This window comes from Oncorhynchus masou, chromosome 20 (assembly GCF_036934945.1).
Source record: "Oncorhynchus masou masou isolate Uvic2021 chromosome 20, UVic_Omas_1.1, whole genome shotgun sequence".
Taxonomy (NCBI): Eukaryota; Metazoa; Chordata; class Actinopteri; order Salmoniformes; family Salmonidae; genus Oncorhynchus; species Oncorhynchus masou.
In genome coordinates this window covers 19671553-19699351 of record NC_088231.1, presented here as the reverse complement: position 1 = coordinate 19699351, position 27799 = coordinate 19671553, and the positions used below count along the sequence as shown (strand labels likewise).

At 44.4% G+C, this 27799-nt stretch overlaps 2 protein-coding genes across 2 annotated transcripts in view; both read right to left on the bottom strand.

Moving 5' to 3' along the window:
* The window catches only part of LOC135507149 (rho GTPase-activating protein 7-like), a 182851-nt gene extending 172437 nt beyond the window's left edge, over positions 1-10414 (bottom strand). Inside the window, 2 exon segments of the mRNA XM_064926731.1 lie at positions 9137-9239; positions 10306-10414. Of these exon segments, the coding sequence (XP_064782803.1) occupies positions 9137-9155 (19 nt within the window). The 5' untranslated portion in view covers positions 9156-9239; positions 10306-10414.
* Positions 10415-10822: 408 nt separating this feature from the next.
* On the bottom strand, positions 10823-14490 carry LOC135507140 (CD209 antigen-like protein E). The gene is made up of 6 exons (XM_064926717.1): positions 14209-14490; positions 13945-14046; positions 12890-13060; positions 12626-12768; positions 12387-12487; positions 10823-11256 (listed from the first exon to the last, which is right to left on the bottom strand). Exons 1-6 carry the CDS (start codon positions 14423-14425, stop codon positions 11100-11102), a joined length of 891 nt encoding a protein of 296 aa, XP_064782789.1. The 5' UTR covers positions 14426-14490; the 3' UTR covers positions 10823-11099.
* Positions 14491-27799: the final 13309 nt, after the last annotated feature.

Here is a 27799-nt window from a genome sequence, read left to right as displayed (position 1 = left end):
CTAGCGTGATTATGGTAACTAGCACTCATTACAGAGCTAGCATGATGCCGGTAACTAGCGTGATGAAGGTAACTAGCACTCATCACAGAGCTAGCGTGATGACATTAACTAGCGTGTTGACGGTAACTAGTGTGGTAACGGTAACTAGCGTGTTGATGGTTACTAGCGTGGTTAAGGTAACTAGCGTGGTGATGGTAACTAGCGGGGTGACGTAACGTGCGTGGTGACGGTAACTAGCGTGGTGACGGTAACTAGCGTGGTGACGGTAACTAGCGGGGTGACGGTAACTAGCGGGGTGACGGTTACTAGCGTGGTGACGGTAACTAGCGTGGTGACAGAACTAGAGTGGTGATGGTAACTAGCGGGGTGACGGTTACTAGCGTGGTGACGGTAACTAGCGGGGTAACGGTTACTAGCGTGGTGACGGAACTAGAGTGGTGATGGTTACTAGCGTGGAGACGGTAACTAGTGGGGTGACGGTTACTAGCGTGGTGACGGTAACTAGCGGGGTGACGGTTACTAGCGTGGTGACGGTAACTAGAGTGGTGACGGTAACAAGCGGGGTGACGGTTACTAGCGTGGTGACGGTAACTAGCGGGGTGACGGTAACTAGCGGGGTGCCGGTTACTAGCGTGGTGACGGAACTAGAGTGGTGATGGTAACTAGCATGTAGTTATGGCTGGTTAGTGAAGTGGAGAGGCCAGCGCAATGTTGCAGTGGTTCTGAGGATCATCGGAAATGACTGAGTGCATATTTGGATATCTGACTGTGTGTGTGTGTGTGTGTGTGTAATTTGTTACAGTGTGTGAGAGTGTGTGTTTATCCTAGATGAGTCACTACCAACTTTTCCCCATTTATTCCTGAAAGATGAGGAGGGACACATTCTGAGATCATCAGTCATGTGACCTCTCGCTAGGTCACATGGGAGGGGCAGGTCACATGGGAGGGGTGTAACGGGTGAAGAAAGCCCCATTCATGATGCCTCCTATATTCCAACCACTCGTCTCCCCTCTGCTTCTTAAGTGGCGCACAGAGGGCCCAAAGGAAACAGTCTCAAATTCTTTGCTGATATAGTTTATTATTGGAAAAATTCCAGTCTAAATCGTGAGCACTGAAGGACAAGCAGAGTTAGCCTAGTCCTTGTAGGAAAATGTGGGTGATAAATAAAATAAATAAAAAAATGAATATCCACATCCCTACCAAAACTGGGCCAATCTAGTTCTCACTTTTACAAAGAATGCTTTGAGAACATTTTGCTGTGGTGTTTGTAGGCCAAAGTCAAACAGGCATTTTCTACGGTACGGTACATGACCAGTAGTTAGCAGAGGCTGTAATAACATTTGGCACTTGTGAAAGTACACTCAGATTAAAGGGTAGATAGAAAAATACATCTACAACCCAAACCATGATCATTTCATTCACTTTTTCCAAAGAATCTTAAAACATACAATATGAATACCTATGGCATCTACCATAATACACATAGCTCATAGATGTCTGAAACTGTTCAATCAAGTGTGTGTCTTTGAGTGACACAGCAAGAAAAGCATTGTACTGTAATGTAATGTAATGTGATGTAATGTGACTGACTGTATCTATGCTTGTGTGGGAGGAAGTCAAGGGGGGTCTTGACCGTCGGTTACGGCTGATAGTCAGACTCCCGGCAACCGTGGGAAACAGGAAGTCCGAGTTACTAGTGATACAGAGAATAATCATTTCCAGGCTGAAATAATCCATGCTATCTTCTCTCTGGGATGTCTGTTTTTGTGTGCATGGGCCTGGAGAGAGGACTGTAGTGTATGTGTGTGTGTGTGTGTGTGTGTGTGTGTGTGTGTGTGTGTGTGTGTGTGTGTGTGTGTGTGTGTGTGTGTGTGTGTGTGTGCACGCGTGCTCTTGCATTCAAGGGTAAACAAGTTCGTCTGGACACGAATCAAATGGATCTTTATCATCTGAGTGTGTTATTATTGTACTTACACACTAACCTACATTGTATGACATAGCATTTAACACTTCTTTAAGCACAATGCAGTTAACGTTGTGAGAGCTGAGAGCTGAACATGAATCCAAGGCACGTCTTCTACATGGGTTTGGACAAAGCTTTGCGGCAACAGCTGGCCTCTATTTGTGTTAACTGGCTCTCACAGAAGCAGGCAGACACGCACCTGGGCAAGAGAGTGGTGTACAGACATACACTGTACGCAATGACTCACTCACAGACACGCACACACACACACACACACACACGTACACACACACACACACACTGTTCACATGTACAGACAGCTTGTTGCCCATAGAACAACTAAAGCAGGGTTTATAGGCTAGTGACTCTGCCGCTGCTCAGTGGATACATTAGTGTGGTCGTGTACGTCAGATTGCATCCTAAATCAGCCATGTAGGGACGAACTCTGTTACACAAACATACACTGATACACATGTGAATATTAACTGCAGAGCAGTCTCCACACACACACACACACACACACACACACACACACACACACACACACACACACACACACACACACACACACACACACACACACACACACACACACACACACACACACACACACACACACACACACACACACACACACACACACACACACACACACACACACACACACACACACACACACACAGAGCTGTTGGCAATATTTGACTTCATTGGCATCCAACCCTGGACTCCAACTCTGGAGACGGACTGACTGTTTGTCTTCAAAGGTCAACTGATTCACAAAGAACACCTTGTCTCAGTCTCAGAGCCAAAAGCAGAGCAGAGTTACACATGCAGGAGACAAACTCGGTTTACAGTATAAGGTTCTGTGTGGCTCAGCATCTGCAGGCTGTGGGTTCGACTCCTGCAGGGATGAAATGCACTTAAAAGTCTATGCATTCACTGTCAGGTAAGACGCGTTGGATAAAAGTGTCTCCTCTGAAAAGGAAATGGTGAAACACTAAACATGAGGGTTGTACACACCCTCAAAAATGCAGATTCTGGCGTGGGACTGACATGGTTATTAAAGGTCTATGCATTCACTGTCCTGGATGCCGCTTGCCCTCCTTGGCTTACAGTACATATGGGGCTTTCTGCTGAAGCATCCCATTCAGTACGTTTTGTAGCAGCATGTCGCAATGGATGTCGACGAATCCGTAAGAATCTGTAATCATTAGTCCAACACGTTTTGCAACGGAAATAGTTGACTCCAAACGGAAAAAGTTTTGCAAAGATTTTCTATTGGACTAATTTATCTAGGTCCCTCCCCGTTTGGTTCTGTTTCGTACTGTTTTGCTCTGTTTGGTTCCGAGTGAACACACCCTGTTGTCTCCTCCTGTAGTTTATTGGCTGTAGAGTCTGGGGCCAGAGTCTGGGACTTGGTGATGACGAGAGCTCCCTGGATGAAACAACACTGACGCTGGACACCGGCTGTGCTGGCATTGGTCGCCTCCAGCAGAAGGACAGGAGAGGACTGTTTTCCTTGGATACGGTTGCCACAGCAGCATCAGCAGGAAATACTGGAGACAGAGAATCAGGGGGAGAGGGGAGGGGTCGCAGGCTGCATGTTGCTTGTCACGGAGGCAGATGGCTGATAGTATACATGTTGCTTGTGACGGAGGCAGATGGCTGATAGTATACATGTTGCTTGTGACGGAGGCAGATGGCTGATAGTATACATGTTGGATGGGACGGAGGCAGATGGCTGATAGTATACATGTTGGATGGGACGGAGGCAGATGGCTGATAGTATACATGTTGCTTGTGACGGAGGCAGATGGCTGATGGTATACATGTTGGATGAGACGGAGGCAGATGGCTGATGGTATACATGTTGGATGGGACGGAGGCAGATGGCTGACGGAGGCAGATGGTATGGTATACATGTTGCTTGTCACGGAGGCAGATGGCTGATGGTATACATGTTGCTTGTGACGGAGGCAGATGGCTGATAGTATACATGTTGCTTGTCACGGAGGCAGATGGCTGATAGTATACATGTTGCTTGTGACGGAGGCAGATGGCTGATAGTATACATGTTGGATGGGACGGAGGCAGATGGCTGATACAGTATACATGTTGTATACATGTTGGATGGGACGGAGGCAGATGGCTGATAGTATACATGTTGGATGACGGAGGCAGATGGCTGATGGTATACATGTTGCTTGTGACGGAGGCAGATGGCTGATGGTATACATGTTGGATGGGACGGAGGCAGATGGCTGATAGTATACATGTTGCTTGTGACATGTTGGATGGGGAGGCAGATGGCTGATAGTATACATGTTGGATGTGACGGAGGCAGATGGCTGATAGTATACATGTTGGATGAGACGGAGGCAGATGGCTGATGGTATACATGTTGCTTGTGACGGAGGCAGATGGCTGATAGTATACATGTTGCTTGTATACATGTTGGATGTGACGGAGGCAGATGGCTGATGGTATACATGTTACCTTATGGGACATGTTGGATGGAGGCAGATGGCTGATGGTATACATGTTGGATGTCACGGAGGCAGATGGCTGATGGTATACATGTTGCTTGTGACGGAGGCAGATGGCTGATAGTATACAGTTACGGAGGCAGACATACATGTTTGTTGCAGATGGCTGATGTATACATGTTGCTTGTGACGGAGGCAGATGGCTGATAGTATACATGTTGCTTGTGACGGAGGCAGATGGCTGATAGTATACATGTTGGATGGGACGGAGGCAGATGGCTGATGGTATACATGTTGGATGGGACGGAGGCAGATGGCTGATAGTATACATGTTGCTTGTACGGAGGCAGATGGCTGATGGTGACGGAGGCAGATGGCTGATGGTATACATGTTGGATGGGACGGAGGCAGATGGCTGATAGTATACATTTGCAGATTACATCACAGATGGCTGATAGTATACATGTTGACGGAGGCAGATGGCTGATGATACATATACATGTTGCAGATGGCTGATAGTATACATTTGACGGAGGCAGATGGCTGATGGTATACATGTTGGATGGGACGGAGGCAGATGGTATACATGCTGATAGTATACATGTTTGTGACGGAGGCAGATGGCTGATAGTATACATGTTGCTTGTGACGGAGGCAGATGGCTGAGCGGAGGCAGATGGCTGATGGTATACATGTTGGATGAGACGGAGGCAGATGGCTGATAGTATACATGTTGCTTGTGACGGAGGCAGATGGCTGATAGTATAGGCAGATGGCTGATGGTATACATGTTGGATGGGATGGAGGCAGATGGCTGATACATGTTGGTGGGACGGAGGCAGATTGACATGTTGCTTGTGATGGACAGATGGCTGAGGCAGATGGCAGATGAGTATACATGTTGGATGGGACGGAGGCAGATGGCTGATAGTATACATGTTGCTTGTGACGGAGGCAGATGGCTGATAGTATACATGTTGCAGATTAAAGACGGAGGCAGATGGCTGATGCAGTATACATGTTGCTTGTGACGGAGGCAGATGGCTGATAGTATACATGTTGGATGTGACGGAGGCAGATGGCTGATGGTATACATGTTGATGGGACGGAGGCAGATGGCTGATGGTATACATGTTGGATGAGACGGAGGCAGATGGCTGATGGTATACATGTTGGATGGGACGGAGGCAGATGGCTGATAGTATACATGTTGCTTGTGACGGAGGCAGATGGCTGATGGTATACATGTTGGATGAGACGGAGGCAGATGGCTGATGGTATACATGTTGGATGGGACGGAGGCAGATGGCTGATAGTATACATGTTGCTTGTGACGGAGGCAGATGGCTGATGGTATACATGTTGGATGGGATGGAGGCAGATGGCTGATAGTATACATGTTGCTTGTGACGGAGGCAGATGGCTGATAGTATACATGTTGCTTGTGACGGAGGCAGATGGCTGATAGTATACATGTTGCTTGTGACGGAGGCAGATGGCTGATGGTATACATGTTGGATGAGACGGAGGCAGATGGCTGATAGTATACATGTTGGATGGGACGGAGGCAGATGGCTGATGGTATACATGTTGGATGGGACGGAGGCAGATGGCTGATAGTATACATGTTGGATGGAGGCAGACGGAGGCAGATGGCTGATAGTATACATGTTGCAGATGAGACATGTTGCTTGTGACGGAGGCAGATGGCTGATAGTATACATGTTGGATGAGACGGAGGCAGATGGCTGATGGTAGACATGTTGGATGAGACGGAGGCAGATGGCTGATAGTATACATGTTGGATGAGACGGAGGCAGATGGCTGATAGTATACATGTTGGATGGGACGGAGGCAGATGGCTGATAGTATACATGTTGGATGAGACGGAGGCAGATGGCTGATGGTATACATGTTGGATGGGATGGAGGCAGATGGCTGGATGGGACGGAGGCAGATGGCTGATGGTATACATGTTGGATGGGACGGAGGCAGATGGCTGATAGTATACATGTTGGATGGGACGGAGGCAGATGGCTGATAGTATACATGGATGGGACGGAGGCAGATGGCTGATGGTATACATGTTGGATTGGAGGCAGATGGCTGATAGTATACATGTTGGATGGGACGGAGGCAGATGGCTGATAGTATACATGTTGGATGGGACGGAGGCAGATGGCTGATAGTATACATGTTGGATGGGACGGAGGCAGATGGCTGATGGTATACATGTTGGATGGGACGGAGGCAGATGGCTGATAGTATACATGTTGGATGGGACGGAGGCAGATGGCTGATAGTATACATGTTGGATGAGACGGAGGCAGATGGCTGATAGTATACATGTTGGATGGGACGGAGGCAGATGGCTGATAGTATACATGTTGGATGAGTATACATGTTGGATGGGACGGAGGCAGATGGCTGGTATACAGACGGCAGATGGCTGATGGTATACATGTTGGATGGGACGGAGGCAGATGGCTGATAGTATACATGTTGGATGAGACGGAGGCAGATGGCTGATAGTATACATGTTGGATGGGACGGAGGCAGATGGCTGATGGTATACATGTTGGATGAGACGGAGGCAGATGGCTGATGGTATACATGTTGGATGGGACGGAGGCAGATGGCTGATAGTATACATGTTGGATGGGACGGAGGCAGATGGCTGATAGTATACATGTTGGATGGGACGGAGGCAGATGGCTGATAGTATACATGTTGGATGGGACGGAGGCAGATGGCTGATAGTATACATGTTGGATGGGACGGAAGCAGATGGCTGATAGTATACATGTTGGATGGGACGGAGGCAGATGGCTGATGGTATACATGTTGGATGGGACGGAGGCAGATGGCTGATGGTATACATGTTGGATGGGACGGAGGCAGATGGCTGAGATGATGGGACGGAGGCATGATGGCTGATGGTATACATGTTGGATGGGACGGAGGCAGATGGCTGATGGTATGGATGTTGGATGGGACGGAGGCAGATGGCTGATGGTGGGAGGACGGCTGGTAATAATGGCTGGAATGGAGTCAATGTGGAGACTGGAAGGCTGCTGAGGGGAGGACGGCTGGTAATAATGGCTGGAATGGAGTCAATGGAATCGATTCAGCAGCCTTCACTGGACCACAGTCTACATGTGCCCCCACTTCTGTCAATAATAAAACAGGTGCCCCCACTCACCTCACTTTAGACACAGCTAGATTGTATAGAATGGTATGAATGGTTCCACTCTTGAATTGTGCCTGTTCAGCTTTCCAACGATAGAACAGAAATGTAAATACTTTGGGCTGTGAGACTATGTGAGGAATTGTAGCCCTTCACTGAAGCATGTTCATCAGGTATAAGTGTCTGATTGTTCCCTAGTTCATGGCAAGAAGGGGAAAGTGGATAAGATGAACTCAGCTAAATGATTCCTAGTTCATGGCAAGAAGGGGAAAGTGGATAAGATGAACTCAGCTAAATGTTTCTATAGCCTTGAGATCTCCTGGTCCTGGCTTTCTTTCTTTCTTTCTTTCTTTCTTTCTTTCTTTCTTTCTTTCTTTCTTTCTTTCTTTCTTTCTTTCTTTCTTTCTTTCTTTCTTTCTTTCTTTCTTTCTTTCTTTCTTTCTTTCTTTCTTTCTGTCTGTCTTTCTTTCTTTCTTTCTTTCTTTCTTTCTTTCTTTCTTTCTGTCTTTCTTTCTTTCTTTCTTTCTTTCTTTCTTTCTTTTCTCCTAACCTTCTTTTCTTCTATCCTCCTATCCTTCTTTCTTTCTTTCTGTCTTTCTCTTCTTTCTTTCTTTCTTTCTTTCTTTCTTTCTTTCTTTCTGTCTTTCTTTCTTTCTTTCTTTCTTTTCTCCTAACCTTCTTTTCTTCTATCCTCCTATCCTTCTTTCTTTCCTTCTTTCTTTCTTTCTTTCTTTCTTTCTTTCTTTCTTTCTTTCTTTCTTTCTTTCTTTCTTTCTTTCTTTCTTTCTTTCTTTCTTTCTTTCTGTCTTTCTTTCTTTCTTTCTTTCTTTCTTTCTTTCTTTTCTCCTAACCTTCTTTTCTTCTATCCTCCTATCCTTCTTTCTTTCTTTCTTTCTTTCTTTCTTTCTTTCTTTCTTTCTTTCTTTCTTTCTTTCTTTCTTTCTTTCTTTCTTTCTTTCTTTCTTTCTTTCTTTCTTTCTTTCTTTCTTTCTTTCTTTCCTCCTAACCTTCTTTTCTTCTATCCTCCTATCCTTCTTTCTTTCCTTCTTTCCTTCTACCCTCCTATTCTTCTTTCCTTCTTTCCTTCTTTCTTTCTGTCTTTCTTTCTTAATTTCTCAGGAAATGAATCTGCATTCCAACCCACACAGGAAGCGAACAGGTCAGGAAAACTTACCAAGACACTAGAGAGGGAGAGGTTACAGACGGAGGTTCAAATAGCTCAGTTGGATAAACAGGGTCTGTAGTGTTACAACACCAGGGTCTGTAGTGTTACAGCACCAGGGTCTGTAGTGTTACAACACCAGGGTCTGTAGTGTTACAACACCAGGGTCTGTAGTGTTAAAACACCAGGGTTCAACCGGTGACAGGCGTTTTCTGATTGTAACAATGATTTTTCATCTGACAAAAGATTCACCTTAGTGGTACAGGGAGCAGCTTTACCATGACACAGACTGGATGTAGAGGGCGACAGAGAGAGAAACTGTTTCTTCATGAACTCACCTCTTTGCAGAGAGATCATTACTTTAAATTGTCAGCAGGTGGAGTCAAAACTCTTTCATTCCCTCAAGTCCCATCATGGAAAATGTATCTCTTCCTGCTTCACCTGCAGTGCAGAAGAGAAAGTTGGATATGAGTCAGACCTGGATTGAAATACATAGGAGTATTAGAATAGTAGAATATTTGTATTTTAAAATACATGCCAATAGTAGACTACCAATACTAAACTACATGCTAAATGCATTGCAGAAAGTTATTGTGCAACAGGGGGATCAAATTAACATAGTACACCTGTATACAGCACTATCCCCAACACACCCACCACCCCAACCCACCACTTGGCCCTGTCGATCCTACACCTGTATACAGCACTCTCCCCAAAACACCCACCACCCCATCCCAACACTTGGCCCTATCGATCCTACACCTGTACACAGCACTTTCACCAACACACCCACCACACCATCCCTCTACTTTGGCCGATCATATGCTACATCAGGCTGTTAGCCTGGGAGGATGGAACCCCTTCTCTCAAAACCCCCTGTAGATCTTCTGCACTAAAATCTCTCACGCTGCTGCTGCTACTACAATCTTCTGGGATTTCCGCTCTATCAGCGCAGTAAAATTAAGGACCATGACAATAAATGCAAGAAATCTAAAAATATCCTCTCTAGATCTCTGTCTTCAGTCCTACTCAGTGGGGGGCTCCCAGTCAAATCACTCACCCTTGGGCTTTCATCTACTTTCCTCACTGCCTCAGCATAGGAAACCTTCTGCAATCCCCCAAATAGCTGACATAACCTAACCTGACAGGTAAGACCTCTCTATTCAAGCTCAACAAGACATTCTGGGTATTCTCAGTCTCAGTCACCGGGTCTACTTCTCACCAACCGAGGACGTAAAAAACACCAGAAGTATTGTTTTTCAGATCTACACTCAACGCCACCCCACTGATCAGTCCTTTGAGAGGCACCCTGCTCCGCAGAGCAAAACACACCACAGGTCGAGCCCTGAGATGTGTGATGTGGAGCACCCTCTGCCTCTGGATGCACACAAAATATAAACAATTCCACTTCTCGAAAATGTGAGATATGTGACAGTTCCCAGCTTGAAACAACATATGGGTCGGACAAAGAGCAGGGATCCATGTTTTCCCAAAACCTCACTCCTACCCGTCCAAAATCATCTCTGGTATGATCAGGGCCAAGGATGGAAGTCTCTACTGTAGCTGGCGCTGCAGGCACTTCATCCTGGCTAGGCTTCATTTCAGAGCAAACATTACTGGAGACCGACTCCACCTGGAGTTTCTAAACAGAGCAGGTAGAATGATGGGGTCCAAGATCCTCAAGAGAACAAATTGATTTGTTTTTCATTTGACTTGGCTTGTATGCAGCAGACAAAGGTTTGTACTTAGCGCCATTACCTCGGATTAGCATCATTGCCCTTCCACAATGTTTTGGGGAACATAACTAGTCTATTGGTCGACAGGAAGCTTCAATCAGGAAATAAGTAGGAATTGTATTAATTTGCTCATAAAAACATGTAAACGAGTGTGTGTGTGGTTTGGTATTATAACAGCAAAATTATACATTTTCATTGTTAAATTTATTCTGTTGAGTCTACTGTACTAACTTCATGTTGTGTCTGATAATGTGTGAAACATAACTACTGAGACACAGGAAGTCACAATCAGGGAAAAAAGTTGGACTTTTATTAAAATGCTAATACAAACAAATAAAACATACGTGTGTGTGTGGGTTTGAGAGAGAGAGACAGTGAGAGAGAGACAGAGAGAGAGAGAGAGAGAGAGAGAGAGAGAGAGAAAGAGAGAGAGAGAGAGAGAGAGAGAGAGAGAGAGAGAGAGAGAGAGAGAGAGAGAGAGAGAGAGACAGAGAGAGAGAATGAAGGAGGACGTTCTGTGCACTGAAGGCTGCTGTATGTGTTACAGTATGTTGTCATGGTGATGTTAAACCACTTTCTCACAAATCCAGTGAAGATTCTCCACACATGACAAGTCATTCCATGCATTCAGAGGACTCTGATCTGTGCGTATCTCAGCACAGTCCTCCTCACCATTTACTGGTTTGCCACCACCATTATCAGGCTGTGGGTCATACCAGTACCTACAGGGTTAAAAACAGTCAGATATCATGGTTAATACCAGTACCTACAGGGTTAACAACAGTCAGATATCATGGTTAATACCAGTACCTACAGGGTTAACAACAGTCAGATATCATGGTTAATACCAGTACCTACAGGGTTAACAACAGTCAGATATCATGGTCAGAGGGTTAAAAACAGTCAGATATCATGGTTAATACCAGTACCTACAGGGTCAGTCAGATATCATGGTTAATACCAGTAACAACAGTCAGATATCATGGTTAATACCAGTACCTAATAACAGTCAGATATCATGGTTAATACCAGTACCAGGGTTAACAACAGTCAGATATCATGGTTAATACCAGTACCTACAGGGTTAACAACAGTCAGATATCATGGTTAATACCAGTATACAGGGGTCAGATATCATGGTTAATACCAGTACCTACAGGGTTAACAACAGTCAGATATCATGGTTAATACCAGTACCTACAGGGTTAACAACAGTCAGATATCATGGTTAATACCAGTACCTACAGGGTTAAAACAGTCAGATATCATGGTTAATACCAGTACCTACAGGGTTAACAACAGTCAGATATCATGGTTAATACCAGTACCTACAGGGTTAACAACAGTCAGATATCATGGTTAATACCAGTACCTACAGGGTTAACAACAGTCAGATATCATGGTTAATACCAGTACCTACAGGGTTAACAACAGTCAGATATCATGGTTAATACCAGTACCTACAGGGTTAACAACAGTCAGATATCATGGTTAATACCAGTACCTACAGGGTTAACAACAGTCAGATATCATGGTTAATACCAGTACCTACAGGGTTAACAACAGTCAGATATCATGGTTAATACCAGTACCTACAGGGTTAAAAACAGTCAGATATCATGGTTAAAACCAGTACCTACAGGGTTAACAACAGTCAGATATCATGGTTAATACCAGTACCTACAGGGTTAACAACAGTCAGATAGCACAGTTTGAACATCACAATCCTAAATAATATACAGACATGTTTCATCTTAAAGTTAACTTTGGTGACTGATGCCATCAATGACAATAACATGTATAGAAAAAGGTTGAATGGAGCCTTATTGACAGATTAGTTATCATCTCTCACCTTGTGGTCAGTGGGTTGCCGTCCACCCATTTCCAGGTCCCCTCCTTAACAGAGTCAGTCAGACCAATCCAGACTCTCTTCTTGAGGTTGAAGAGAAATGTCTGTTGTTGAGAAAGATAAATAAATATTCATATGTTTGTTAATATCTAACCGTCTCTCTCTCTCTCTCTCTCTCTCTCTCTCTCTCTCTCTCTCTCTCTCTCTCTCTCTCTCTCTCTCTCTCTCTCTCTCTCTCTCACCTGTTCCTTATCACTGTTTATCATCACCAGGTCTGCTCCTCTCTCCAGACAGTACTGTCTACTCCCCTTCCAGGTTTTAGACTCAGTAGACAGGAAGTACCAACTTGATTCAAACTTCTGCCAGCCTTCAGGACAGGTTATTTCTACAAGACGATTAACATTAATTTCCTTCAACTTATCACCCTGTACACTTAATGAAAGAACACAAGACTCATGATCAGGTCTGTGTTGTTAATGATAATTTATTATTGAAGGTTTACTCACTGAGATTGGTAAGCCTCCCGCTAAGAACATCTCTCTCAGTCTGGAGCTGGTCTCTCTCTTTAGTCAGGTTGTTATAACTGGTCTGTAGCTGGTCCCTCTCTTTAGTCAGGTTGTTATAACTGGTCTGTAGCTGGTCTCTCGCTGCAGATGAGTTCTTTGAGACGTTGCTGTCTGCAACAACAATAAAGACAAGTTGCTCACTAAAATAGATCACATCAGAACTACTAAATTTAAATTATAAGAACTATTTAAACAGTGAACAGAAATATAAATGTAACATGTAAAGTGTTGGTCTCATGTTTCATGAGATTAATTAAAAGATCCTAGACATGTTCCATACACACAAAAAGCGTATTTCTCTCAAATGTGTTTACATCCCTGTTCATCAGCATTTCTCCTTTGCCAAGATAATCCATCCACCTGACAGGTGTGGCATATTAAGAAGCTGATTAAACAGTATGATCATTACACAGGTGCACCTTCTGCAGGAGACTATAAAAGGCCACTTTAAAATGTGTAGTTTTGCCACAAATGTCTCAAGTTTTGAGGGATCTGCATCTGGCATGCTAACTGCAGGAATGTCCACCAGAGACGTTGCCAGATAAATGAATGTTCATTTCTCCACCATAAGCTGCATCCAATGTTGTTTTAGAGAATTTGTCAGTACGTTCAACTGGCCTCACAACTGCAGACCACGTGTAACCACACAAGCCCATGACCTCCACATCTGGCTTCTTCACCTGTTGGATCGTCTGAGGGTGGGGGTGTGCTGAGGAGTATTTCTGTCTGTAATAAAGACCTTTTGTGGGGAAAAACTCATTCTGATTGGCTGGGCCTGGTTCCCCAGTGGTTGGAATCTGGCTGCCATGTGGGTGGACCTATGCCCTCCAAGGCCCACCCACGGCTGAACCTCTGCCAGACATGTGACATCCATAGATTAGGGCCTAATGAATTTATTTCCATTGACTGATATGAACTGTAACTCAGTGAAATCTTAGAAATGTTTGCATGTTGCGTTTACATTGTTGTTTAGTATAGATATACTGTAGACTTACATTGAACAGACAGGCCAATGATCCCAGCCAGTAGGAGAACACACAGCAGCCCCAGACACACTGCAGCAACTCCAGAGGGTCTCTTCCACCACTGAACATGTACTGAATCACAAATGATTAAACATCTTTGGTAATGTGTTTTACTGTATCATCCAGGATTGGGACAAATAAATCTGTAGTACTACAGGGTAATCTCATGTGTTTAATATATTGTGTTTGTCATTTATTTGTGTCTGTGTGTGTGAGTGTGTGTGTGTGTGTTACCTAAGTGCTGGTCTCCTGGTCCATTATTAGGAGCAGTGTCTGCTGTCTCTTCTCTCTTGGTGCTGGTCTCACCGTCTCTCAGGGTGTCTGCACTGACGTAGATATCCACAATCCTCTCCTTCATCTCACCTCTGTCAAACTTGACCTTCTTGTTCATATCTGGCTCAGCATAGATGGCCTCAGACATCTCCAACAACTTACTGTGTTTTCTGTCCATACTCAGGTTCTGGTCCTATCATTGACCCTGTGTCTGTTTCTGGGTCTGTTTCTGTCTCCGCTCTGTCTCAGACTAACTGTTTAAGATGGCATCACCAGAATAAAAGGAAAATGTCAAAAGAGGAAGATGACGAAATGGTAACATGGTGGTTGAGGTAGGGAAATGTTTTTCTTCTTTAAATCTAGACACACAGGATGCTGATAAGTAGTGATTACATAAATATGTTCATACAGAATATGTTGTGTGTCGTTTGCTGTTGTGGCAGTGGAGTTGCTCAGTTTGTAGCTAATCTCCACATTTTGCCATGAGGCTGAGAGAAAATGTTACCATTTTAGAGCTCAGAAGCTGGTTCTCTATTTAGTCAGATTGTTGTAACTGGTCTGTAGCTGGTTTGTCTCTTTAGTCAGGGTATTGTAGCTGGTCTCTCTGCAGTCAGGCTGTCTTAGCTAGTCTGTAGTTGGTCTCTCTCTTCAGTCAGGTTGTTATAACTGGTCTGTAGCTGGTCTCTCTCTTCAGTCAGGTTGTTGTAACTGGTCTGTTGTCTTAACTAGTCTGTAGTTGGTATCGTTCCTCAGTAAGGGTGTTGTAACTGTCATGTAACTGGCCTTTCTGCAGATGTGTTGAGGTGCTGGTGTCACGCCCTGGTCTATATTTATTATGTTATCTTCATTTATTGAGTCAGGCCAGGGTGTGACATGGGTTTATTTGTAGTGTGTTTCGTCTTGGGGTTGTGTGGGGTGTATAGATTAGTCTTAGTCAGGTGATTATCGTTGTCTCTGATTGGGAACCCTATTTAGGTAGCCTGGGTTTCACTGTGTGTTTGTGGGTGATTGTTCCTGTCTCTGTGTTTGTTGCACCAGTCAGGGCTGTTTCGGTTTTTGGACGTTTGTTGTTTTGTATTGTTCGTGTTTCGTCATAATTAAAGATGTATCGAACGAACCATGTTGCATTTTGGTCTGATCCTTATTCCACCTCTTCGTCAGAGAAGGAGGTAGAAGAAAGCCGTACAGCTGGTCTCACCGTCTGTCAGGGTCTCTGCACTGATGTAGATATCCACAATCCTCTCCTCCATCTCACCTCTGTCAAACCTTAATGGTCATATCTGGCTTTGTATAGATGGCCTCCAACATGTTCAACAATGTTCATTGACTAAAGCTACAGTGTCTTATTAAAGCAGGGTTTCCCAAGCTCAGTCCTGGGGCCCCCCTTAGTGAACATTTAGGGTTTTGCCCTAGCACTACACAGCCGATTCAAATAACCAACTCATTTTCAAGCTTTGATGTTTTGAGTCACTTGTGTAGTGCTAGGGTAAAAAACTCATCGTGTACCCAGGGAAGAGCCCCCAGTACAGAGAGTCTGAGTCTGAAGATGACTGCTTTTAACCCTGTTGTAGATGGAGATTTGTGGAACAGTAACATGTCCTGTCTGGTTATACAGTAACATGTCCTGGCTGGTTATACAGTAACATGTCCTGGCTGGTTATACAGTAACATGTCCTGGCTGGTTATACAGTAACATGTCCTGGCTGGTTATACAGTAACATGTCCTGGCTGGTTATACAGTAACATGTCCTGGCTGGTTATACAGTATCATGTCCTGGCTGGTTATACAGTAGCATGTCCTGGCTGGTTATACAGTAACATGTCCTGGCTGGTTATACAGTAACATGTCCTGGCTGGTTATACAGTAACATATCCTGGCTGGTTATACAGTAACATGTCCTGGCTGGTTATACAGTAACATGTCCTGGCTGGTTATACAGTAACATGTCCTGGCTGGTTATACAGTAACATGTCCTGGCTGGTTATACAGTAACATGTCCTGGCTGGTTATACAGTAACATGTCCTGGCTGGTTATACAGTAACATGTCATAGGTGGTTATACAGTAACATGTCCTGTCTGGTTATACAGTAACATGCACTGGCTGGTTATACAGTAACATGTCCTGGCTGGTTATACAGTAACATGTCCTGGCTGGTTATACAGTAACATGTCCTGTCTGGTTATACAGTAGCATGTCCTGGCTGGTTATACAGTAACATGTCCTGGCTGGTTATACAGTAACATGTCCTGGCTGGTTATACAGTAACATGTCCTGGCTGGTTATACAGTAACATGTCCTGGCTGGTTATACAGTAACATGTCATAGGTGGTTATACAGTAACATGTCCTGTCTGGTTATACAGTAACATGCACTGGCTGGTTATACAGTAACATGTCCTGGCTGGTTATACAGTAACATGTCCTGGCTGGTTATACAGTAACATGTCCTGTCTGGTTATACAGTAACATGTCCTGGCTGGTTATACAGTAACATGTCCTGGCTGGTTATACAGTAACATGTCCTGGCTGGTTATACAGTAACATGTCCTGGCTGGTTATACAGTAACATGTCCTGGCTGGTTATACAGTAACATATCCTGGCTGGTTATACAGTAACATGTCGTGGCTGCTTTTACAGGAACATGTCCTGGCTGGTTATACAGTAACATGTCCTGTCTGGTTATACAGTAACATGTCCTGGCTGGTTATACAGTAACATGTCCTGTCTGGTTATACAGGAACATGTCCTGGCTGGTTATACAGTAACATGTCCTGGCTGGTTATACAGTAACATGTCCTGGCTGGTTATACAGTAACATGTCCTGTCTGGTTATACAGTAACATGTCCTGGCTGGTTGTACTGTAACATGTCCTGGCTGGTTATACAGTAACATGTCATAGGTGGTTATACAGTAACATGTCCTGTCTGGTTATACAGTAACATGCCCTGGCTGGTTATACAGTAACATGTCCAGGCTGGTTTACAGTAACATGTCCTGGCTGGTTATACAGTAACATGTCCTGGCTGGTTTACAGTAACATGTCCTGGCTGGTTATACAGTGACATGTCTGAGCCTGGTTTTACAGTAACATGTCCTGGCTGGTTATACAGTAACACATCCTGGCTGGTTATACAGTAACTTTTTCTGGCTGGTTGTACAGTAACATGTCCTGCTGGTTATCCAGTAACATGTCCTGGCTGGTTATACAGTAACATATCCTGGCTGGTTATACAGTAACATGTCCTGTCTGGTTATACAGTAACATATCCTGGCTGGTTATACAGTAACATGTCCTGTCTGGTTATACAGTAACATATCCTGGATGGTTATACAGTAACATGTCCTGGCTGCTTTTACAGGAACATGTCCTGGCTGGTTATACAGTAACATGTCCTGTCTGGTTATACAGTAACATGTCCTGGCTGGTTATACAGTAACATGTCCTGTCTGGTTATACAGTAACATATCCTGGCTGGTTATACAGTAACATGTCCTGGCTGGTTATACAGTAACATGTCCTGGCTGCTTTTACAGTAACATGTCCTGGCTGGTTATACAGTAACATGTCCTGTCTGGTTATACAGTAACATGTCCTGGCTGGTTATACAGTAACATGTCCTGTCTGGTTATACAGTAACATATCCTGGCTGGTTATACAGTAACATGTCCTGGCTGGTTATACAGTAACATGTCCTGGCTGGTTATACAGTAACATTAAGCCAGGCAAGCTCAACCAACAGCTAAGTGTCCTGGCTGGTTATACAGTAACATGTCCTGTCTGGTTATACAGTAACATGTCCTGGCTGGTTGTACTGTAACATGTCCTGGCTGGTTATACAGTAACATGTCATAGGTGGTTATACAGTAACATGTCCTGTCTGGTTATACAGTAACATGCCCTGGCTGGTTATACAGTAACATGTCCTGGCTGGTTTACAGTAACATGTCCTGGCTGGTTATACAGTAACATGTCCTGGCTGGTTTTACAGTAACATGTCCTGGCTGGTTATACAGTGACATGTCGAGCCTGGTTTTACAGTAACATGTCCTGGCTGGTTATACAGTAACACATCCTGGCTGGTTATACAGTAACTTTTTCTGGCTGGTTGTACAGTAACATGTCCTGCTGGTTATCCAGTAACATGTCCTGGCTGGTTATACAGTAACATGTCCTGGCTGGTTATACAGTAACATGTCCTGGCTGGTTATACAATAACATGTCCTGGCTGGTTATATAGTAACATGTCCTGGCTGGTTACACAGTAACATGTCCTGTCTGGTAATACAGTAACATGTCCTGGCTAGTAATACAGTACCATGTCCTGGCTGGTTATACAGCAACATGTGCTGGCTGGTTATACAGTAACATGTCCTGTCTGGTTTTACAGTAACATGTCCTGGCTGGTTTTACAGTAACATGTCCTGGCTGGTTATACAGTAACATGTCGAGGCTGGTTTTACAATAACATATCGTGGCTGGTTATACAGTAACACGTCCTGGCTGGTTACACAGTTACTTATCCTGGTTGGTTGTACAGTAACATGTCCTGCTGGTTATCCAGTAACATGTCGTGGCTGGTTATACAGTAACATGTCCTGGCTGGTTATACAGTAACATGTCCTGGCTGGTTATACAGTAACATGTCCTGGCTGGTTATACAGTAACATGTCCTGGCTGGTTATACAGTAACATGTCCTGGCTGGTTATACAGTAACATGTCCTGGCTGGTTATACAGTAACATGTCTTGTGGAATTCTGTCTGGTTATACAGTAACATGTCCTGGCTGGTTATACAGTAACATGTCCTGGCTGGTTATAGTTGGGACACTTTCTTCTTCTTTTCACCTTGTTATCTGATTCCTGAATAACTTCCTGGTCGACTGGGGAAGTTCCACCCACATACTGTTCCACCCACATACAAACATAGGCACAGACACATGCACACACACATGTATACACACACACACACACACGATAACAAATGCACTATACACACACTTACACATGGATATTGAGTTGCAGATATGTTGTAGTAGATTAGGGGCCTGAGGGCACACACTTAATGTGTTGTGAAATCTGTTGTAAATGTATTGTAATGTTGTTCAAATTGTTTGTTTCTTATTTTTGCTGGAACCCAGGAAGAGTAGCTGCTGTCTTGGCAGGAACTAATTGGGATCCATAATAAATACAAATTCATGCACCAGACACACAGACCGTCTTTTATGATCTCTTACATCCAATATGTTAATCAGTGATATAGAATAGTATCTTAATAATGTCTCTGGATCATTTTAAAAATGCCTGAACAACCAGACCCTGGTTTAAATACTATTTTAAATCTGTTAAATACTTTGAGTGTTTGGGGCTAATCTGTTGGTTCCATTAAGCCAGGCAAGCTCAACCAACAGCTAAATGATTTGGGTTTTATTCATTAGGCACCAAACGGGAGAAAGCAAACCTGGAAACAGAGAGTGACTAACTGTACCTGTCCAATAAGAATAACATGTTTTCATTGCCAAACATTTGACTATGGTGTCTCCTAATGACTACGTGACCCAGGTCTGATAATAACCACTAACCACTGACAGACAGGAAGCTGTTTTAAAGGAAGACAGTGGTATGGCTAAATATGAGTTGGCACAGCATCTCAATGCATGCTGAAATGAACTGCAATTACAATACAATAGGAGTTCCAGCAATAAGTTCCCTAAACTTACTGTGTCCCAAATGGAACCCTTTTTCCTACATAGTGATGGAACCTGGTCAAAAGTAGTTCACTATACAGGGAATATGGTGCCATTTGAGACATGTCCTTAATGTCATTATTCACATTCTATGTAGGTCTTATGTACTGCATCTGTCCTGAAAACACAGGACACGTTTCATCCATGGATATAAAGTCACCACAAGTACCACAGGACTTATATACAGATAAAGGCTTCATTTTAACCTTCAAGAACATCATTTTATTAAATCATAAAACATTTATAATCTGTTCAATTTCTGACTTGGTTAAAATTAGGTGAAGGTTAGGGTCAAGGTAAGGGTCAGTTTTAGGTTTTGTTTATAATCTGCTTGTCAATGGGATACTGGTCAGAAAAGTCCCTCATGTTGGGTATAATACCTTCTTTATTAAGTGTTTGTCTCCCCCTACTGGCTGTTTTCTACAAGCTCAGTTTCTTCCTTCAATTACTGTTAGCTTGACCCATAGTGATAGATAGAGGACTCATCTTAATATTTGAAAATGTGGGTAGCGCCATAGAGCAAAGGTGAACACATTGAGAAACTGAGCAACAAACCGTTGCCTGAAGATGGCCTCTCTTCAGTCAGTCAGGTTGTTGTAACTGGTCTGTAACAGAGGAGGAACTTAGCTAATGTACACAGATAACATCTGAATTTGGACCTTGTTGTGAAAGCCTGATATAGTGTAATGATTAGACAAGAATACACTCACAGACTAGTCTCAGGGCGATGTTGCGATTGACTTGTAGAACACACAGCATCCCAAAGCTCACAAAACGTACTGAACGTACAAAGCTCATTGCAACCATCCTATAGAGTGTTCTCGCTGAATCCTCAGGTCCTGAGGAGATACACACTGTTGTGAGAACACACACACACACACACACACACACACACTTTATAATATAAAGTCTACCAATCATTTCTTAAAGATGAAAAATTATGAATGCCTCATGAAATTAGTTAAGCAGTCGTGTGTGTCTGTTTGTGTCTCTGGAGACGGACTGACTGTTTGTTTTCAAAGCTCAACTGATTCACAAAGAACATCCTGTCTCAGTCTCAGAACCAAAAGCAGAGCAGAGTTACACATGCAGGAGACAAACGTGGTTTTATAGAGGCCCGTCCGAAAGAGAAAATGTACAGCAGTGAACGGCTGTAAGGGTTCTTCGAGGGGTAGTGGGTTACATGGTCTGTTACACATTACAGTATTCGGTCCTGTGTGGCTCAGCACCTTTAAGCACTGACAGGGTTAAAGGTCTATGCATTCACTGTCCTGGATGCTGCTTGCCCTCCTTGGCTTACAGTACATATGGGGCTTTCTGCTGAAGCTTCCCATTCTGTACGTTTTGTAGCAGCATGTCGCAATGGATGTCGACGAATCCGTAATCATTAGTCCAACACGTTTTGCAACGGAAATAGTTTACTCCAAACGGAAAAAGTTTTGCAAAGATTTTCTATTGGACTAATTTATCTAGGTCCCTCCCCGTTTGGTTCTGTTTCGTACTGTTTTGCTCTGTTTGGTTCCTAGTGAACACACCCTGTTGTCTCCTCCTTTAGTTTATTGGCTGTAGAGTCTGGGGCCAGAGTCTGGGACTTGGTGATGACGAGAGCTCCCTGGACGAAACAACACTGACGCTGGACACCGGCTGTGCTGGCATTGGTCGCCTCCAGCAGACGGCCAGGAGAGGACTGTTTTCCTTGGATACGGTTGCCACAGCAGCATCAGCAGGAAATACTGGAGACAGATTATCAGGGGGAGAGGGGGAGGGGTCGCAGGCTGCATGTTGCTTGTCACGGAGGCAGATGGCTGATGGTAAACATGTTGGATGGGACAAAGGCAGATGGCTGATGGTATAGATGTTGGATGGGACGGAGGCAGATGGCTGATGGTATACATGTTGGATGGGACGGAGGCAGATGGCTGATGGTATACATGTTGGATGGGACGGAGGCAGATGGCTGATGGTAAACATGTTGGATGGGACGGAGGCAGATGGCTGATGGTATACATGTTGGATGGGACGGAGGCAGATGGCTGATGGTATACATGTTGGATGGGACGGAGGCAGATGGCTGATGGTATACATGTTGGATGGGACGGAGGCAGATGGCTGATGGTATACATGTTGGATGGGACGGAGGCAGATGGCTGATGGTATACATGTTGGATGGGACGGAGGCAGATGGCTGATGGTATACATGTTGGATGGGACGGAGGCAGATGGCTGATGGTATACATGTTGGATGGGACGGAGGCAGATGGCTGATGGTATACATGTTGGATGGGACGGAGGCAGATGGCTGATGGTATAGATGTTGGATGGGACGGAGGCAGATGGCTGATGGTATACATGTTGGATGGGACGGAGGCAGATGGCTGATTGTATAGATGTTGGATGGATACCTCTACAGATGTAGGATGCATGATGTTGGATGGGAGAGTGTATGTGTATGTACATGTTGTGGACGGTGTGATGTGATGGTGTGTGTGTGTGATGTGTGTGTGTGTGTGGTGTGGTGTGTGTGACTGTACAATATTGTGTGTGTGGTGAGTGGTGTGTGTGATGTGTGACTGTACAGATGGCTGACTGGTGTGTGTGTGTGTTGTAGGTGTGAAGGGTGAGTGTACTGTGTTGTGTGTGTGTGTGTGAGTGTGACTGTACAATGTGTGTGTGTGTGTGTGTGTGTGTGAGTGTGACTGTGTACAATGTGTGTGTGTGTGTGTGTGTGACTGTACAATACTGTGTGTGTGTGTGTGTGTGTGAGTGTGACTGTACAATACTGTGTGTGTGTGTGTGTGTGTGTGAGTGTGACTGTACAATACTGTGTGTGTGTGTGTGTGTGTGTGTGAGTGTGACTGTACAATACTGTGTGTGTGTGTGTGTGTGTGAGTGTGACTGTACAATACTGTGTGTGTATGTGTGTGTGTGTGTGAGTGTGACTGTACAATACTGGGTGTGTGTGTGTGTGTGTGTGTGAGTGTGACTGTACAATACTGTGTGTGTGTGTGTGTGTGTGAGTGTGACTGTACAATGTGTGTGTGTGTGTGTGTGTGTGTGTGTGAGTGTGACTGTACAATAGTGTCACTGTACAAGTGTGACTGTACAATGTGTGTGTGTGTGTGTGTGTGAGTGTGACTGTACAATACTGTGTGTGTGTGTGTGAGTGGGAGGACAGCTGATAATACTGGCTGGAATGGAGTCAATGGAATGTGTCAAACACATGTGTGGTGTGTAGTGTGACATGGATACCATTCCAAATACTGCCTCCATTGTCCCCTCAGCAGCCTGACCACAGTCTACATGTGCCCCCACTTCTGTCATGTCACCTGTACAACACAGTGCTGATTGTATAGAATGGTATGAATGGTTCCACTGTGAATTGTGCCTGTTCAGCTTTCCAACAATAGAACAGAAATGTAAATACTTTGGGCTGTGAGACTATGTGAGGTGTGAGTGTGACTGTACAATACATGTTCATCAGGTATAAGTGTGTGAGTGTGACTAGTACATGGCAAGTGTGGCGCAGCAGTGGATAAGATGAAGGCTGATGAGGGCTAAATGTTTCTCTAGCCTGATCTCTTGGTCTTGGCTGCTTTCATTCTTTATTTCTTTCTTTCCTTCTTTCCTTCTACCCTCCTAATCTTATCAAACACTTTCTTTCCTTCGATTCCTTCTACCCTCCTATTGGTTGACATGGATACCATTCTACCGTCCTATTCTTCTTTCCTTCTTTCCCTCAGCATTCCTTTCCTTCTACCCTGGACCTATTCTTCTTTGATGTGTTCTTTCCTTCTACCCTCCTATTCTTCCCACTTCTACCCCCATTCTTCTTTCCTTCTTTCAATACCCTCCTAAACAGGTCCCCCCACTCACCTCACTTTAGACACCCTCCTAGATTGTATAGAATGGTATGAATGGTTCCACCCTCTATGAATTGTGCCTGTTCAGCTATTCCAACGATAGAACAGAAATGTAAATACTTTGGGCTGTGAGACTATGTGAGGAATTGTAGCCCTTCACTTTGAAGCATGTTCATCAGGTATAAGTGTCTGATTGTTCCTAGTTCATGGCAAGAAGGGGAAAGTGGATAAGATGAACTCCTAAATGTTTCTCTAGCCTTGAGATCTCTTGGTCTTGGTTTGCTTTCATTCTTTATTTCTTTCTTTCCTTCTTTCCTTCTACCCTCCTATTCTTCTTTCCTTCTTTCCTTCTACCCTCCTACTTTCCTTCCTATTCTTCTTTCCTTCTTTCCTTCTACCCTCCTATTCTTCTTTCCTTCTTTCCTTCTACCCTCCTATTCTTCTTTCCTTCTTTCCTTCTACCCTCCTATTCTTCTTTCCTTCTACCCTTCTACCCTCCTATTCTTCTTTCCTTCTTTCCTTCTACCCTCCTATTCTTCTTTCCTTCTACCCTTCTACCCTCCTATTCTTCTTTCCTTCTTTCCTTCTACCCTCCTATTCTTCTATTCCTTCTACCCTTCTACCCTCCTATTCTTCTTTCCTTCTTTCCTTCTACCCTCCTATTCTTCTTTCCTTCTACCCTTCTACCCTCCTATTCTTCTTTCCTTCTACCCTCTATTCTTCTTTCCTTCTTTCCTTCTACCCTCCTATTCTTCTTTCCTTCTTTCCTTCTACCCTCCTATTCTTCTTTCCTTCTACCCTCCTATTCTTCTTTCCTTCTTTCCTTCTACCCTCCTATTCTTCTTTCCTTCTTTCCTTCTACCCTCCTATTCTTCTTTCCTTCTTTCCTTCTACCCTCCTATTCTTCTTTCCTTCTTTCCTTCTACCCTCCTATTCTTCTTTCCTTCTTTCCTTCTTTCCCTATTCTTCTTTCCTTCTTTCCTTCTACCCTCCTATTCTTCTTTCCTTTCTATTCCACTTTCCTTCTACCCTCCTATTCTTCTTTCCTTCTTTCCTTCTACCCTCCTATTCTTCTTTCCTTCTTTCCTTCTACCCTCCTATTCTTCTTTCCTTCTTTCCTTTACCCTCCTATTCTTCTTTCCTTCTTTCCTGGACCTTCTACCCTCCTATTCCTTCTTCCTATCTCTTTCTTGGTTTTGTCTTTCTTTCCTTCTTTCCTTCTACTAGGTCCTCCTATTCTTCTTTCCAGGGTCTGTAGTGTACCCTCCTATTCAGGGACCCCTATTCTTCTTTCCTTCTTTCCTTCTACCCTCCTATTCTTCTTTCCTTCTTTCCTTCTACCCTCCTATTCTTCTTTCCTTCAACACTACCCTCTGTAGTGTTACAACACTTCTACCCTCCTATTCTTCTTTCCTTCTTTCCTTCTACACTCCAGGGTCTGTAGCGTCCTTCAACACTCCTAGGGTCTTTGTAGTGTTACACCCACCATTCTTCTTTCCTTGTTCCTTCTACCCACCTAGGGTCTGTTCCTTTACACCAGGGTCTCTAGTGTTACAACACCAGGGTCTTTAGCGTTACAACACCAGGGTCTGTAGCGTTTCAACACCAGGGTCTTTAGTGTTCCTTCTAACACCAGGGTCTGTAGTGTTACAACACCAGGGTCTTTAGTGTTCCTTCACTCCAGGGTCTTTCCTTACAACACCAGGGTCTCTTTCCTTCTACCCTTACAACACCAGGGTCTGTAGTGTCCTATTCAACACCAGGGTCTGTAGTGTTACAACACCAGGGTCTTTCCTTTACCCACCTAGGGTCTTTCCTTTTTCCTTCAACACCAGGGTCTCTACCACCAGGGTTCTTTCCTTCTACCCACCTAGGGTCTGTACTTTCCTTCAACACCTAGGGTCTGTCCTTCTTTCCTTCAACCCTCCTAGGGTCTTTCCTTACAACCCCTAGGGTCTTCTTTGTTACACCCACCTAGGGTCTGTAGTGTTACAACCCTCCTATTCTTCTTTCTGTCTTTCCTTCAACCCTCCATTCTTCTTTCCTGTAGTTCTACCCTCCTATTCTTCTTTCCTTTATTCTTCTTTCCTTCTTTCACACCAGGGTCTGTTTCCTTCTTTACCTTCTACCCTCCTAGGGTCTTCCTGTTACAACCCTCCTAGGGTCTTTAGTTCTTTCCTTCACCCACCTAGGGTCTTTCCTTCTACAACTCCAGGGTCTTTAGTGTTACAACACTAGGGTCTGTAGTTTTACACCCACCAGGGTCTTTAGTTTACCTCACCAGGGTCTGTAGTCCTTTACAACACTTCAGGGTCTGTAGTGTTACAACACCAGGGTCTGTAGTGTTACAACTCCAGGGGTCTGTAGTGTTACATTCACCAGGGTCTGTAGTGTTACCACCAGGGTCTGTAGTGTTACAACACCAGGGTCTGTAGTGTTACTTCAGGGGTCTGTAGTGTTACAACACCAGGGTCTGTAGTGTTACAACACCAGGGTCTGTAGTGTTACAACACCAGGGTCTGTAGTGTTACAACACCAGGGTCTGTCCTGTTACAACACCAGGGTCTTTCCTTGTTACAACACCAGGGTCTGTAGTGTTACAACACCAGGGTCTGTAGTGTTACAACACCAGGGTCTGTAGTGTTACAACACCAGGGTCTGTAGTGTTACAACACCAGGGTCTGTAGTGTTACAACACCAGGGTCTGTAGTGTTACAACACCAGGGTCTGTAGTGTTAAAACACCATTCTTCTTTCACCAGGGTCTTTAGTGTTCAACACCAGGGTCTGTAGTGTTACAACACCAGGGTCTGTAGTGTTACAACACCAGGGTCTATTAGTCTTTCCTTCTACCACCAGGGTCTGTAGTGTTTCAACTCCAGGGTCTGTCCTTTACTACCCTCCACCTTCTTTCCTTCTGTAGTGTTACAACACCTAGGGTCTGTAGTGTTACAACACCAGGGTCTGTAGTGTTTCTACCCACCAGGGTCTGTAGTGTTACAACACCAGGGTCTGTAGTGTTACAACACCAGGGCATCTGTACTGTTACAACACCAGGTCTGTAGTGTTACAACACCAGCAGGAGGGTTTCTTTCCTTCTATCTGTATTCTGTTACAACACCAGGGTCTGTAGTGTTACAACACCAGGGTCTGTAGTGTTACAACACCAGGGTCTGTAGCATTACAACACCAGGGTCTGTAGTGTTACAACACCAGGGTCTGTAGTGTTACAACACCAGGGTCTGTAGTGTACAACAGTTCTTTCCTTACAACACCAGGGTTAGTGTTACAACACCAGGGTCTGTAGTGTTACAACACCAGGGTCTGTAGTGTTACAACACCAGGGTCTGTAGTGTTACAACACCAGGGTCTGTAGTGTTACAACACCAGGGTCTGTAGTGTTACAACACCTAGGGTCTGTAGTGTTACAATACACCAGGGTCTGTATTGTTACAACACCAGGATCTGTAGTGTTACAACACCAGGATCTGTAGTGTTACAACACCAGGATCTGTAGTGTTACAACACCAGGGTCTGTAGTGTTACAACACCAGGGTCTGTAATGTTACAACCCAGGGTCCAGGGTCTGTAGTGTTACAACACCAGGGTCTGTAGTGTTACAACACCAGGGTCTGTAGTGTTACAAACCCACACCAGGATCTGTAGTGTTACAACACCAGGGTCTGTAGTGTTACAACACCAGGGTCTGTAGTGTTACAACACCAGGTCTGTAGTGTTACAACACCAGGGTCTGTAGTCCTTCTACATTACAACACCTTCTGGTCTGTCTGTGTTACAACACCAGGGTCTGTAGTGTTACAATACCAGGGTCTGTAGTGTTACAATACCGGGGTCTGTAGTGTTACAACACCAGGGTCTGTAGTGTTACAACACCAGGGTCTGTAGCATTACAACACCAGGGTCTGTAGTGTTACAATACCGGG